General features: G+C 44.2%; 1 protein-coding gene across 2 annotated transcripts in view; it reads left to right on the top strand.

Moving 5' to 3' along the window:
• The window catches only part of USP47 (ubiquitin specific peptidase 47), an 82,949-nt gene that overhangs the window by 17,770 nt on the left and 50,779 nt on the right, over positions 1 to 14,400 (top strand). For both annotated transcript variants that reach the window (XM_015421630.1, XM_015421629.1), the window contains exons 3-5: positions 4,334 to 4,537; positions 7,054 to 7,167; positions 8,039 to 8,177. In XM_015421630.1, the coding sequence (XP_015277116.1) occupies positions 4,334 to 4,537; positions 7,054 to 7,167; positions 8,039 to 8,177 (457 nt within the window). The remainder of the gene's footprint in view (positions 1 to 4,333; positions 4,538 to 7,053; positions 7,168 to 8,038; positions 8,178 to 14,400) is intronic.

Raw genomic sequence — 14,400 nt, 5'->3', positions numbered from 1 at the left:
AGGATCTCCCGATATCACCCTCTGAGTACCTTAAGTCTTACGGGGATTTTGTTAAGTGAATGGCTAACACACTGGCCCTGTCGACTGTACAGCCTCCACCTGCAGTTACAGACTCGGTGTTTGATATTGTCCAGATGGACACTTTGACAACCATCGCCCTGGCCATGACTTCGGTCCTGCTAAAAGCGGCCAAAGCATCCGGCTTCCATTCCCATCTCTAGCCGGAGGATGGATCACATGTATAAGGTGCAGGAAACGGGCGCTGAGTTTTTGTTCATTCACCCTAAATCAAATTCGGTGGTTGTCACCTCCTCTTCAAAGGGCAGACGTAGTCATTCCTCACCCCCTGACAAGGAAGGAAAAAAATTAGAATCTTTCGGCAGGAAGTTTTATTCCGTGGGAGCATTGGGCATCAAGACTTCCAACTATACTGCCTGTATGGGGAGATATCAACATGCTTTTTTGGAGCAATTGTCTGAATTCATTGCAGCCCTCCCTGAGGACCTTATTCGCCAAGCTAGGCAAATCCAAAAGGAAGGCATGCTCTTAGCCAAGCATCAGCTAAATGCCGCTAAACACAACTTGGATGTGGCGGCCAAGACTCTCACCTCAGCAGTCACCCTTAAGCGTCATGCTTGGTTGTGCTCCACAGCTTTACAGCAGGATACCAAGTCCTTTGTTGAGGTCATTGCCACCCACCTTTGTATCCGCGGTGTACGAATCCGTACATCAACGATTGGTTGTTGGTAGCAGATTCAAAAGCCACCTTGCTAAACCACATAGATCTGACTCTGGGCGTCCTAGAGGCGATAGGGCTGAGAGTGACCTCAAAACGTCTATGCTCATCCCTTCGTTGTGGGTCCAGTTTATCGGGGTGATCTTGGATTCGAGGGTCTGCAGGGCATTCCCCCCCCCAAAAGAGCGGACAACATTATCGCTCTCATAAGCCTCCTACATCAGCAGGGGGATGTCTTGGTGAGACAAATCCAACGACTCCTTAGGCTGATGGCTGCCACTATAGCAGTACTCATTTTTGCCTGGCTACATATGAGACCACTCCAATTGTAGTTCCTCAAGAGGTTCCACCCACAACTTCAGCCTCAATCCCAGAGGTTCATCCTCCCTGCTCAGGTATTGAACTCGTTGGACTGGTGGGAGTATCCCCGCAACCTTTACGTGGGAATTCCATTTCACCCACCTCCCCCCCCCTCGTGACACTTATCACAGATGTGTCGCTTTGGGGATGGGGAGCGTACCTCAGAGGGATCTGTGTGGGCTCCAGGTGGGAGGCTCATGTGGCCCACAAGCATATCAACTTTTTGGAGCTGTTAGCCATTCAGTATGCTCTCAGGTCTTCCCGCCACCTAGTGGCCCATCACACAGTAGCAGTCTTGTGTTACCTCAGTCGTCAAGGAGGGACTGTGTTAAGGGGACTATGTCGACTGGCCCTGGAAATTTGGGACGAATGCCAATTGTGGGATGTCTTCCTATTAGCAGCCCACCTGCACAGGTCCCTAAATGTGTAGGCAGACTTCCTGAGTAGAGAGGGGAGCATCATTGCACGAATGGGAGCTCAATTGGACATACCTCCAGCCAATGTTTGACACATGGGGCCAGCTGGAAGTGGACACATTTGCAACCCGTCAGAATGCGAAATGTCGCTTGTTTTGCTCCAGGGCAGGAAAGGGACCCTCAATCTCTGGGAGACTTCTCTACCCATGGTCCCACAGGGACGTGTTTCTTTTCCCGTTGCTCCCTCTACTCACCAAGGTGATCAACAAGATAATGAAGGAACAGCCGCGGTGCATCCTTGTGACCCCATAGTGGCCCCACCAGCATTGGTTTCCCACTCTGTCACATGTCCAAGGGCTCCTTCATCCACTTTCCAGCGGAGCCAGATCTCCTTGCGCAGAAGGGTCAGGTGCTGCATCACGATGTGCCACATCTCAAGCTCACAGCGTGGAGGATCCTGTAGCACGGATTAAGAACAGGATAGACCACTTTTTATTGAACTGTAGTAAGCTTTCTACGTGTGCTTCCTATGATGGGAAATGGAAGAAATTCTTATCTTACCTCAGTTGGTTGGGGCTGCCTCCACCTCCTTCGGACTTGGTTGGGTTTTTTGGTTTCCTGTTGTCCCATTTGGATTTGGGCCTTAGTTGTGCCTCGTTGCGTGTTAATTTAGCCGCCATCTCCGCTAATCACCCCGCGGTGGATGGATACTCTGTTTTTTCTCACCCGAAGACCAAACAGTTCCTTAAGGGCCTTAATGGTCCCCCCCCATCCTAGGGCCCTACACTTGCCTGGGACTTACCTTTTGGTGCTGTCCAAACTGATGGGCAAGTCTTTTGAGCCCATGGCTACGTGTAGTTTGCAACTCCTCTCATGGAAGACGGCCTTCCTGGTGGCCATTACGTCGGCTCAGAGGGTGAGTGAACTGTCTGCACTTCGTTGTGACTTGCCTTACCTGAGTTTTCACCACGATGGTGTTACCTTGGCCCCGTATGTCTCTTTCCTGCCCAAAATTGTTTCCGAATTCCATCTGCGGGTGGACATCGTTCTTCCAGTGTTCTTCCCGTCGCCGCAGAACGATGATGAACATAGTCTTCATGCGTTGGATGTAAAAAGGTCTTTGCTTTTTTACTTGGACAGGACATGGCCTTTTCAAAAGTCCCCAGCTCTTTTTGTCTCCCGTGCCTTACCTGGGCATGGCAAGAAGCTGTCATCTCAACCCCTGTACAAGTGGATTGTGGAGACAATCAAGCTGTGCTATCTGCTGGCCAAAAAGCCACTCCTGGGACCGCTTCAGGCGCATTCCACCCGGGTTGTAGCAATGTCCACTGCCTTCCTGAGAGGGGTGTCGCTCTGATATTTGCAATGCAGCCACCTGGGCCACTCCTCACACATTTGTGAAGCATTACACCCTGGATGTGTGTATTCATCAGCATTCGGAGGTGGGACGAGCTGTTGTTGCATGTGGCGCTTGTCTAAGACCAGCTCCCTCCTCCAGATAGGTGTCTATTGCTTGTTAACCTTCCAGAGGTGTGATGCACAGAGACCATGAAGAAGATCCCAACACCGTACCAGTATTGGGGTCCACAATTTTTCAGAAATACAGAATTTTTGGGGGGTCCAGTAGCCCCAAATGGAAAAATACCAGTTTTTAAAAATTACACACCCATAGTTAATATGTAGTCTTATCTGTAATGTCTTGCTGAGCTTCAGAAGTACTCCAGCATCCAATGAAACTGTAGGCCTGTACTCTGCCTTCCTTCCTCATTCTGAGGAAGGTCGGAGTTGCTCATCCCTGTTGCACTATTTGGAAGCAGTATGACATTTTGCTGTTTTCTTACCTTCCCCCCCCCTCCCCCGTCCTACTTCAATGATAGAGGTTGGAGAAATACTGGATGTTTCTCTGGAACCAAAAAGCTTTTCAGTGGCTTAAGAGGTGTTCGAGAGGCAATGAGGCAGCTTGCAATTTCTGAGCCTTTGCATGTTCCTGAGATGGATCTTGTATTTTACACTGAAGACATTATGGTTTGGAGTGTAACTTTGCTGATTAGGATGTCCTGGCAAGCCTTGTCTAATAATACATAGTAAACAGCCAAATTTCTGATGAGTGGGCTAGAAGGCATAATGTGACCTTGTTTTATTAAGAAGCATGTGATTTTTATAACTGTTATTATATGAATTTTAACTATGCATAGAAACTCTTTTTAACCTTCTAGCAAAACAATTTTAAAGTTTATTATAGATGGGATGAATCCTCTTCTGGCCACTCACCCTTCTTTATCCAAATAGTACACAACAACGTTTGGCTAATCATGGTGTTAATCAAAGGGTTTGATGGAACTGCAGCTCTTACAGTTATGTAGTTTCATTGGTCTGGCTCTAACAATAAGGTAAAAAGTCCAGATTTGGCATCTGTCTTTGTAAAGAGATGTTATTTGTATCTAGTGGTATAGTGGTTAAGAGTGCAGACTGTAATCTGGGAAACCCGGTTTTGATTCCCCACTCCTCTCCATGCAGCTGCTGGTGTGACCTTGGTCAGTTACAAGTTCTTTAAAAGCTGTTCTCTCAAAAGCAGTTCTTGAAAGAGCTCTCTCAGCCCCACCTACCTCACAGGGTGTCTGTTGTGGGGAGGGGGAGGGAAAAGAGACTGTAAACTGCTCTGAGACTCCTTTGGGTAGTGAAGGGAAGGGTATAAATCCAATCTCCTCTCTACTTCTCTATATGTTGCTTTTATGACTTGAGAAAAATATTTCTCTCACTGAACATAAAAAACAAAATCTAGAAGAGAAAGTATTAAAATTACTTTTCTTTTTCATTGCAGATTGAAAGTGCTGCTGATGAACCTAGAGTTCTTTGTATAATACAAGATACTACTAATTCTAAGACGGTGAATGAACGCATCACTTTGAACTTGCCAGCTTCCACTCCAGTAAAAAGATTATTTGAGGACGTAGCTTCCAAAGTGGGCTATGTTAATGGAACATTTGATTTAATTTGGGGAAATGGAGTCAATGTTGCTCACACGGTAAAAACAATTATTTTACTTGCAGGTCTTTTTCTCTACCCTTTAAAGTATTTATAGTTTGGGAATGTATTAAATCTGTTTTTCTTGCCACACAGAAACCCCAAAAGACCAATGGGGGGGGGGGGGGCCATTTTTTGCCAATTTCTGCATGCATGTGCAGCCTGCAAGGTTGGTGGTGTTGCTTTGCACACCACCTTCCTTGCTTGGGAGCAGGGAGAGAGAGTCAACTCTACCCAACTCTATCCTGGTCTGGCCTGCTACATCCCTGGACTTCTGGTTGCACCATCAATTTACACAGGGCAGGGCCTGTATAAATGTTGTTCCTGTTGGTCTTTTGGGGATTTTGTGTGGCACTGTGGCATGCAAGCACTGCCACAGTGCCACTTGTTCTGGAGTGTGCCACTTGTTCTCATGACAAACAAGCACCTCCCAATACAGTTCACTTTCTCTGAGATTCTCTGGGAGAGTCTGACTGCTGGGTGCTGCCTGCTTGCCTGCCTTAAGTGCTGCTGGCTGGGTTTCCCCATTGGAAACAATGGAGGTAATGGGGATAACCTGTTTGGGTGCCCATAGAATTTAGCCCACTGGTCCAATTGCTTTGGTACATGGGGGTTTATGTGGGGAGAGGCTCCTGAAGCTACCCTGAAAATTTGGAGCCTCTCCCTCAAACCCCCTTCCCCCCCAGAGCCACTAACAGCATTGTGGGAAAAAAGTAACTTTCTTTCCCACCATAGAGAACAATGGAGGGGATGGGGGCAACTTGTTTGGGGGCCCGTAGAATTGGACCCCCTGGTCCAATGTTTTTGAAACATGGTGGGTATTTTGGGGAGCGGCTCCAGCAGCTACCCCGCGAGTTTGGAGCCTCTCCCTCAAACTGACTCCGCTCCAGCCCCCAGAATATATCCTGTGTTTTTCCCATTGACTTCAATGGCCCATAGGATATAATGGGGCTGAAATTGACATTCGGCTTGGGGAAAGACTCCCAAATCTGCTAGTACTGATGAAACTGACATGCGGGAGTCTTACTGCCAGCCAAAATTGATTCTGCCCGATTCGGACGAATCCGAATCAGCCGAGTTTGGGGGGGGGGGTTGCACACCCCTAGTATCGGCCCTGTTGGAGGCTAGAAGGTTCATTAACTTACTTTCCTCAGATTTGCTCTCCAGGGATCGCAGTATAGGGACGAGGTGATAAGCACGTAAATCCTGGTAAAATCTACAGGTCAGAAGTACATGGTCCGTTCCTTCAATCTCTTTTAGCCCACAGGGACATAACCTATCCGGGAATTGTATTTTTTTTAAATCTCCCATATAACACAGCTGAGGGGAGCGCGTTAAAATGGGCCAGCGCGAATACCCTTCTAATATAGAGATCGATCAGACAGGAAAAATACACTGGAAGCGGCCCATTAAGAGAAATCCCCCAATGAATGGGAGAGCAATGTCCAGTAGCAAGACTTCTAAGCTCTTGTATTTCTATATCGATCAATCTCTGTTTAATCATGCCAAAAGCATACTTCTCCGGAAGAAGGATCAAATCATCCATGCTGAGCCCCATCAGTGTAATTTTCCCTTCAACACGTGTCAACCAATCTGATAGCTGAGATTCATATAGTATATAAGCGATGAGACTATTAGGCTCACTTCTGTAGAGGAGGCGCAGCCAAAATTTAAAAGTTGCGAGCCACGCTTTAGTGACTAAGCGTCTCTGGTTTGTCTCAAGGCATATTGCTGCATAAGGTATGCAAGTTGGGAGCCCTCGAATTTTCCTAAGAAATTTGGATTGGACTCTTTCCTTTGAATGTAAAATCAAGTATAAGTAAAGGGTAGATTCACCATGCCTCCAGAAAAAAAACAAATAGTGAAGTGCCCCCTCATGACAGCCATTTTATGATGAGGCCTATTACCTTTTCTCAAAATCTTGGAAATGTCTGCAGACTGAACAAGTTTTGAGAATCCCTGCTTTAATAGCCTAGGCTATTCTTTAGCAGTTAAATGTTCAATTTGTTTCTTAGTTCCATTGTTGGGATCTGACACACAGCTCTCAGGGGATTAAAAAAATGCTTCAGTTGAGGGCATATTTATAGTTCTCAAAGAGCCTCAAGCAAACCAAGTCATGGAATAAACTTTTCCTGTCCTCAACCGTATCCAGTGGTCCTTGTATCACCTGAAAACTGAACAGTATGGGATGGGGGAGGGGTATGCACCTTGACAGGAAAGTTTGTAGAAATTAGGGATCTCCTTTATACAAGCAGAAGTTTTTTCCACCCATGCAAGGATTTCTCTGGACTGAATTTCATCTGAATTTCTTGGTGTTGGATGTCATTTTTTTCTTGTGTTGAGCATTAAATACAAACCCTAGAATATTCAGAAGGTAAAAAGTCTTCTTTTTGATAGTATGTATTTTCTAGTCAACAGGAAGAATGAAGAGGAAACTTTACTTTTTAAAGATGTTTTATGCCACTTTCCCCTAAGTATAGATTTGTTTATACAAAAATGAAATTTGTTTTGTTGCAGACGTTATTGAATCAGTCTAGTGATAAATCTGTTGTTGATTCTGGTTTTGAGCCAGGAAAAAAGAATTTTCTACATCTGACAGATAAAGATGGAGAACAACCTCAAATAGTATTGGTAAGAATTTTAGAAAGTTATCAAGACTATTGTTTCTCTTTTCCTTTTGTTCTGTTACTTGTTCCCTAATTACGTTGCAGTGCTGGTGTATAGCAAACATATGCTTCTTAAGAAGGGAGGTAAAAGGGATCATAGGTACCAATACCTGTGTATGTATGTAGATACAAATATTAAAAGCTGGGGGACACAGTTTGGAAACCCCAAGATCTTAGCAGCTTGCAGTGGCTAACATCCCCCTTCTTCTTTCCATTTTAACTGATGTCTGTTCCTAATATAATGTGGTCTTGGTGCTTATTTAGTTTTTTAATCAGGTTGTTTTGCCTCTCCTCTTCATTTGATTTATGAAGACATATTTTATGCATGTGTATAGAGTCTTCCAAGTATGTAGGAAGCCTGTTGTTTTCCATTTTCTGCTCCAGGCCAGCCAGCCATTTTACTCTTCCATAGCTATATGATGGATGAGTTGCACAAGGACAGAGGGAGTGTGACTATTGATCCTCCTGGACCCCTCAGTGGCTTTCAATACTGTCAGTCATGCTGTCTTTCTGAACTGTCTGCCTGGCTGGAATTGGGAGGCACTGTTTAGTTTGTATGATCAATATTATCAGTTTTGGATTGTACAGATTACTTGTTAAGAAGCAGAGTTAAGTAGCTAGGCGGGTCGTTCCCTTTCTTGCCCTATAATTGGTCACATCTCACTGAATGGTATTTGTCTAAAGCCTTCTAAAGTGTATAGTTTTATGAATTTGGATTTTGCCTGTCTTGAATGTACAGTGTTAATGTCTGGATTTCTTCTTTAAGACAGCTAGATTGAAGGATATGTATTGCCTCCATCCTTAACACTGCACTAACAATGTAACCATTTTTTTAGGAGGAATCCAGTGGAGAACATGATTGTAATCAAGACCGATTTATAGGTCCGTTACCACGGGAAGGCTCTGTTGGTTGTTCCAATGATTATGTCAGTCAGAACTATTCCTATTCATCAATTCTGAATAAATCAGAAACAGGTACGATGGCTTGTTTGTTATTTTTCACTGTATAAAAGCTGTAGCAAACAGAAATGTTTTAACTTGATCCTCGTTAGAAAGTATGTATTAGTAGGAGAGAGCGCGTCTAGACCAGGCCCGTAGCCAGGATTTTGTCAGTCAGGGAGCCTTTAAATAAGTCAGGGGGCACTGATGTCACAAAATAAAAATAAAATTTTAAAAACTCACTTTTGCAGCGTTCACACTCTACTTGCCTACATGGGGAAGCAAGCCACGCTTGGGGAAGGGGCAGCGGTGGGGAGTCCTCCAGGTGGCCCAGAGAGCCAGGGGGGCCTGGATAGAAGTCAGGGGGCCTTGGCAGGAATTCAGGGGGCCAGGCCCCAAAATGCCCCACTGTAGCTATGGGCCTGATCTAGACCAACTGCTGTGACTATGTGTTTGCAGGCAAAATGGCACTGATACTATTAAGCTTTGGTGCCTTGAGATTCAGTTACTCTCCAAAGGGTGGGGTAGGTAGATTAGAAAACTCTTGTTAAGGCTGTTCAGTAACTTCATAACTCCTCTTTTGAACAGAAGTTAATCGTTGTTGTCCTGTGCTGTCCCACATGGGACTGAGCTGGCCAGCTCCCAGAAGATTTTCTACCTAGCCTAGTAAGAGAGCAGGAGGAGCCCCCCTCAACTGGAGGGGCTGGAGCCATTTTCCCACTCAATGGTCGCATGCTCCAGGTTGGGGCTCCGCACTCTCCCTCAGTTCTCTCTCCCAGGTGAGCTTGCTGGCCGCTTGGAATTCACTGGCGCATGGCGGGGCTAATCAGAGAGACTTATGACTTCCTTAACCGTGCGCTGAGAAGCAGACAGTAATATTCATATTTAAACAAAAAAGCAATTTTTTATTACTAAAACAGAAAATTAAAGAATACATTCAGAAATATGCAACAGAGGAAGCGCTCAAAGAGCAGGAAGAAGGTACCGGGGACAGCTCTTCGGAGAGCTCCATGTCTGACTTTTCAGAAGACGAGGCCCAAGATATGGCATGGCGGGGCTAGCCACTTAAAGGGACGTTCTTACTTTGTAGATGTTAAAACAAGATGGGGGATGTCAGTGAGGACAGCAGTCTTGCATTCTAGTTTCCAGTGAATTGCTCACCCCTCCACCTGTTAAGTCAGCTTGCTAGTCTCTCATGTGGGACTGCACAGGACAAAGATGATGAAAACCGTGTTGCACTTACCTGTAACTGTTGTTCATCTAGTTGTCACTGTGCAGGCACACATCCCTCCCTCCTACCCCTCTGTGAGCTGTTCCTCTATTGTAAAAAAAAAATTATCTCTGGCTTATAGCAGCAGCTCAGGAGAACTGAGGGAGGGTGCGGAGCCCCTTCCTGGAGCACATGACTGTTGGGCGTGAAAACAGCTCCAGATGGGAGAGGCTCCTCCTCCTCTGTTACTAGGATAGGTAGAAAATCTTCCGATGGCTGGCCTGCACAGTCCCATGTGTGCCTACACAGCGACAACTCAGTGGACAACAGTTACAGGTAAGTGCAACACTGTTTTCTACATCCTTAAGTTTATTTACATCTGTGATACAGTATGTTGTCTGTGATAATCCTTCTCAGATCTATGCCAGTTACTACAGAATTTGAAAAACAGCATATAATAGCATATTGTAATTTTGAACTTGTGTTTCCTCTTTACCTCTTGAGTGCTTGTTATATAGACGTATGACTGTCAGTTTATTATTCTTATCATTTTTAACTCTTCGTGTGCCCACTAGGGTCAGTACAAATAGTAAAAAACATGGTTTCACCAACTTGGCCTCTGGTAAAACATAGGTGATAGATATTCAAGCGTGAAGAGTTTATTATTCAACTTATTATTCCAATAATGTATGCTTGAAAGTCCTGTATGACAACTTGTAACTGTAATGTCCGCTGTCCAGGACAAATCTCAGTCACAATCTCAGGCAGGGTTTAATCCAAAATACAATGTTTATTCAATCCAGCTATCACCAGATAACACAACGTGTTTTCTCCAAGCAAAATAGAGGACTGATAAAACCCACTCTGCTAATGGCCTGCAGGTGGACATAACAACTCCAAGCGATCTTAAAGACACATTACACCACATCTCCCTCTTTCAAAGAAAAAGATAACTTTAAAATCTCTTTGGTTTACACATAGTACATAACGGAAAACATATACAGAGAATATATATATAAAACATTTCATTAGACCATTAAAAGTGTAATTAAGACCACTTATATTATTGAGCTATATATCTTTCTGGCGAAAATACAACCCTACCTCTAGATGTTACATATCTAGGATGCCTTCCTTCCTCCTGGGTCCGTTCAGATATATTTTCATGATGTTGTACATCTGGAGTCTCTTCCTCCTCATTATCCTTTTCATTACTCTGTTGTTCTTCTGATTGTATCTGATCCTTCACATCCTCCCCTGTGTTAACTTTCTGTTTTATATTTTCCTGCTCCTCCTCCCCTAAATCCCTCCGTTGATACCTAAGTTTACGTCTATTCCGCCTATATATAGTCCCATCTGGAGTTATGACTTGATATGTCCGAGGCTGTGCACACCTCTCTAGCACCTTTGCTGGAAACCATCGTTCTTTAGCTTCCACCCACACCAAATCTCCTGGCTGTAGTGGCTTAAGCGATTTTGCTGTCCTATCATAAAATTGCTTTTGTTTCCTTTGAGCTTCCTGTAGGTTCTCTCTAACTCCAATAGGGATCTTAGGATACAACAAATCTTTTGTCACTGGGAGTTTGCTTTTCAACATCCTACCCATCAACATTTGTGCTGGGGAGTGCACCATTCCAGTTACTGGTGTATTCCTATACTCCAGAAGTGCCAAATAGACATCCCTTTGTGATTCTTCAGCCTTCTTAATTAGCTGTTTTATAGAGCCAATAGCTCTTTCTGCCATCCCATTTGACTGGGGGTATCCTGGGCTACTGAGACACTGTTCAAAGCCCCACTCACCAGCAAAGTGCTGGAATTCTCTACTGGCAAATGGGACATTGTCACTCACCACTATTTTAGGGATACCATGGCGAGAAAAAATGGCCTTCAGTCTATCAATCACAGTCCCTGCCGTCTTATCTGGTATAGTTATTACTTCTGGGTACTTTGAAAAATAATCAACCACTAGGAGAAATGAACGTGACCCATACTCAAAAATATCCACTCCTACCTTTTCCCATGGCAACTCGGGAACCTCATGTGGTATAAGTGGTTCTTTCTGATTTCTTGATGTAAACTGAGCACATGCAGAACAACTTCCTACAAACATTTCAATGTCATTAGACATACCTGGCCAGTACATTATTTCCCTTGCCCTAGCTTTAGTCCTCTGAATACCTTGATGCGAGTCATGAAGCTGGCCTAACATCTCTCGTCTTTTTACCAAAGGAATGACCACTCTTTGACCCACATAGAGAATTCCATCTTCACATCGCAAAAGATTCTTAACTGACCAAAATGGCTTAGCCTCACTAGGAACATCTTTAAAATACTGTGGCCATGTTGACTTTACCAGGGCTATTACTGTCTGGAGCTGGCCATCTTGATTCGTAGCTTCCTGTAATGTAGCCACTCCTTTAGGGTGCATGGCTAGTGTGTCAACTTGATATACTACTCTCTCCCCTTCTACAGAGCCCTCATCACTTACAGGGGGATCTACTGTAGCCCTTGATAGTGTGTCAGCTAAATACATCTGCTTCCCTGGGGTGTATATCACATTGAGTTCATATCTTTGCAATTGCAACAACATACGCTGTAACCGGGCAGGTGCATTGCCAATTGGTTTTTTAAAGATTACCTCCAACGGTTTATGATCCGTTTGGACCGTAACTGTTTTACCAAACACATATTGATGGAATTTTCTCATGGCATATAACACAGCAAGTAACTCCTTTTCTATTTGGGCATAATTCTGTTCAGCAACACTTAATGACCTTGAGGCATATGACACTGGCTTGTTTTCTTGGAATAGACAAGCTCCAAGGCCATTTTTTGAAGAGTCAGCCTGCACCACCACAGGTTTTGTTACATCAAAGTATTGAAGCACAGGTGCCTGACACAACTGGTGTTTAATAACCTCAAAAGCCTTTTGATGCTCTGGCATCCACTGAAATAACACTTTACTCTTTAACAAATTCCTTAGAGGTGCTGTAAGTTCTGCTTCCTGTGGAATATACCTTGACAAGTATTGTACAGACCCCAGGAACCTGAGAACACCCTGTCTATCCTGTGGTGCCGGCATTTCTTGAATAGCCTTGACTTTCTCTTCATCTGGGCAAACCCCTTGTGCTGTCACAATATGCCCCATATATTTTACAGAACTTACTCTAAATTGAATCTTCTCCTTATTAAACTTGATGTTTTTAGACCTTGCTGTCTCCATCACCTGTTGTAAAATTTGATCATGTTCTTTAACCGTTTTTGCTGCTATGATCATATCATCAGCTATCATGTGCACCCCTTTTATGTGGCCGAAAACCTCTTCATTTTTTTGCTGAAATACCTCGCTAGAGGATTTCAGACCAAAGGGTAAACGATGAAAACAATACCTTCCCCAAGGTGTATTAAATGTGCACAATTTTGCTGATGCTTGATCTAGCTTTACTTGCCAGTACCCATCTTTTTCATCCAGACACAATGCTTCTGTTCATGCATCCTAAGATTGCATTAGCTTTCTTCGCAGTCACATCGCACCGCAGGCTCATGTTCTTCTTATCTTACTGGTCTTTTGACTCAAAGTTCTCCCCCCCCCTTTTTGGCGAGGGGTATTTTGTGTGTGTGCACACCAGGAAGTCATGTTTGACTTCTGGCAACCCCTAGTGGGGCTTGGACATTTCAATGAGGTGGCTTACTATTGCCTTGCCTCTGCATCCCAGCCCTGGTATGCCAAGGAGGTCTCCCATCCAAATACTTGCCAAGGTCTGCCCTGCTTAGCTTCCGAGATCTGACGGGATTGGGCTTGCCCACCTTCCAGCATAATTGTTCCAAGTGGCTTTATTCTTGCTCCTCCATAAGCCACAAGAACTATGTCACTTTTAGTTAATGTCTTCTGGCCAGGGAGTTCTTCAAACATCTTCAGTGGCAACACATTTACCTCAGCTCCTGTATCCAGTTTAAATTCCACTGCATGTCCTCTTAGAGTTATAGTCACATACCATCCTGGCCTCTGAGCCACAGCAGTCTCATTCTGAGTTAGTTCTCCAATAAACAACCCATGTATATCTATGTCATGGACTTGATGCTTCTGATAGTTGCTGCTATTGCTTGATAGTTTCCCTTTACACAGGGTTGCATAATGATTTTTTTTGCCACACTTAAAACATGTCTTTCCAAACGCTGGACAATTGCGAGGTTTATGAGCCCTGCCACAATGAGCACATCTCTTATCCCTCACGTAGTCCTCTACTGCTCCTGAATGCGACTCCTCATGTGCAAAAACAGAAGCCGCAGCTCCAAAAACATCCTTATCAGCCCTCAAGACTCCACCGGGCTGATTTGATAATGTAGTCATAGCTTGCAGCTGTGCAGTTGTTGCTGCAGCTAACTGACAAATCTCCACTGCTTTTTCTACAGTGAGTTTTGATTCTCTCAAGAGTCTTTCCTGCAATTCAGGAGTCGCACTAAACACAATCTTGTCTCTGATCATATCATTTGACACAGAACCAAAGTCACAATCTAGGGCTTTGAGCCGTAGCTCAGTAACAAATTGTTCTATCATTTCGCCTTTTATCCATTCATGTTTCCAAAACAAATACCGCTCAAAAATAACATTCTTCCTGGGAGTACAATATTTCTCAAATTGCTTTAACACCGTTTCAAGGTCTTTTGAGTCTTCATTAAGAAAAACAAATGTTTTATAAATAGACACGGCATCCTCACCCACAGTGCTTAGAAGAATCCCAATCTTCCGTTCATGGGAGAATTCATCAGCTCCAATAGCAGCCAAAAAATAACGAAACCTTTGCTCCCAATTCTTCCATCTTTCAGCCAAATTGCCTTTAAACACAAATGGAGGCGGTGGTCTTACAAAGTCCATAATTCTGACACCATGTAATGTCCGCTGTCCAGGACAAATCTCAGTCACAATCTCAGGCAGGGTTTAATCCAAAATACAATGTTTATTCAATCCAGCTATCACCAGATAACACAACGTGTTTTCTCCAAGCAAAATAGAGGACTGATAAAACCCACTCTGCTAATGGCCTGCAG

Source organism: Gekko japonicus, unplaced genomic scaffold (assembly GCF_001447785.1).
Source record: "Gekko japonicus isolate JY-2015 unplaced genomic scaffold, Gekko_japonicus_V1.1 scaffold1834, whole genome shotgun sequence".
Classification (NCBI taxonomy): Eukaryota; Metazoa; Chordata; class Lepidosauria; order Squamata; family Gekkonidae; genus Gekko; species Gekko japonicus.
The sequence above is the reverse complement of the archived record's forward strand: the minus strand, read 5'-3'. Positions and strand labels throughout refer to the sequence as shown.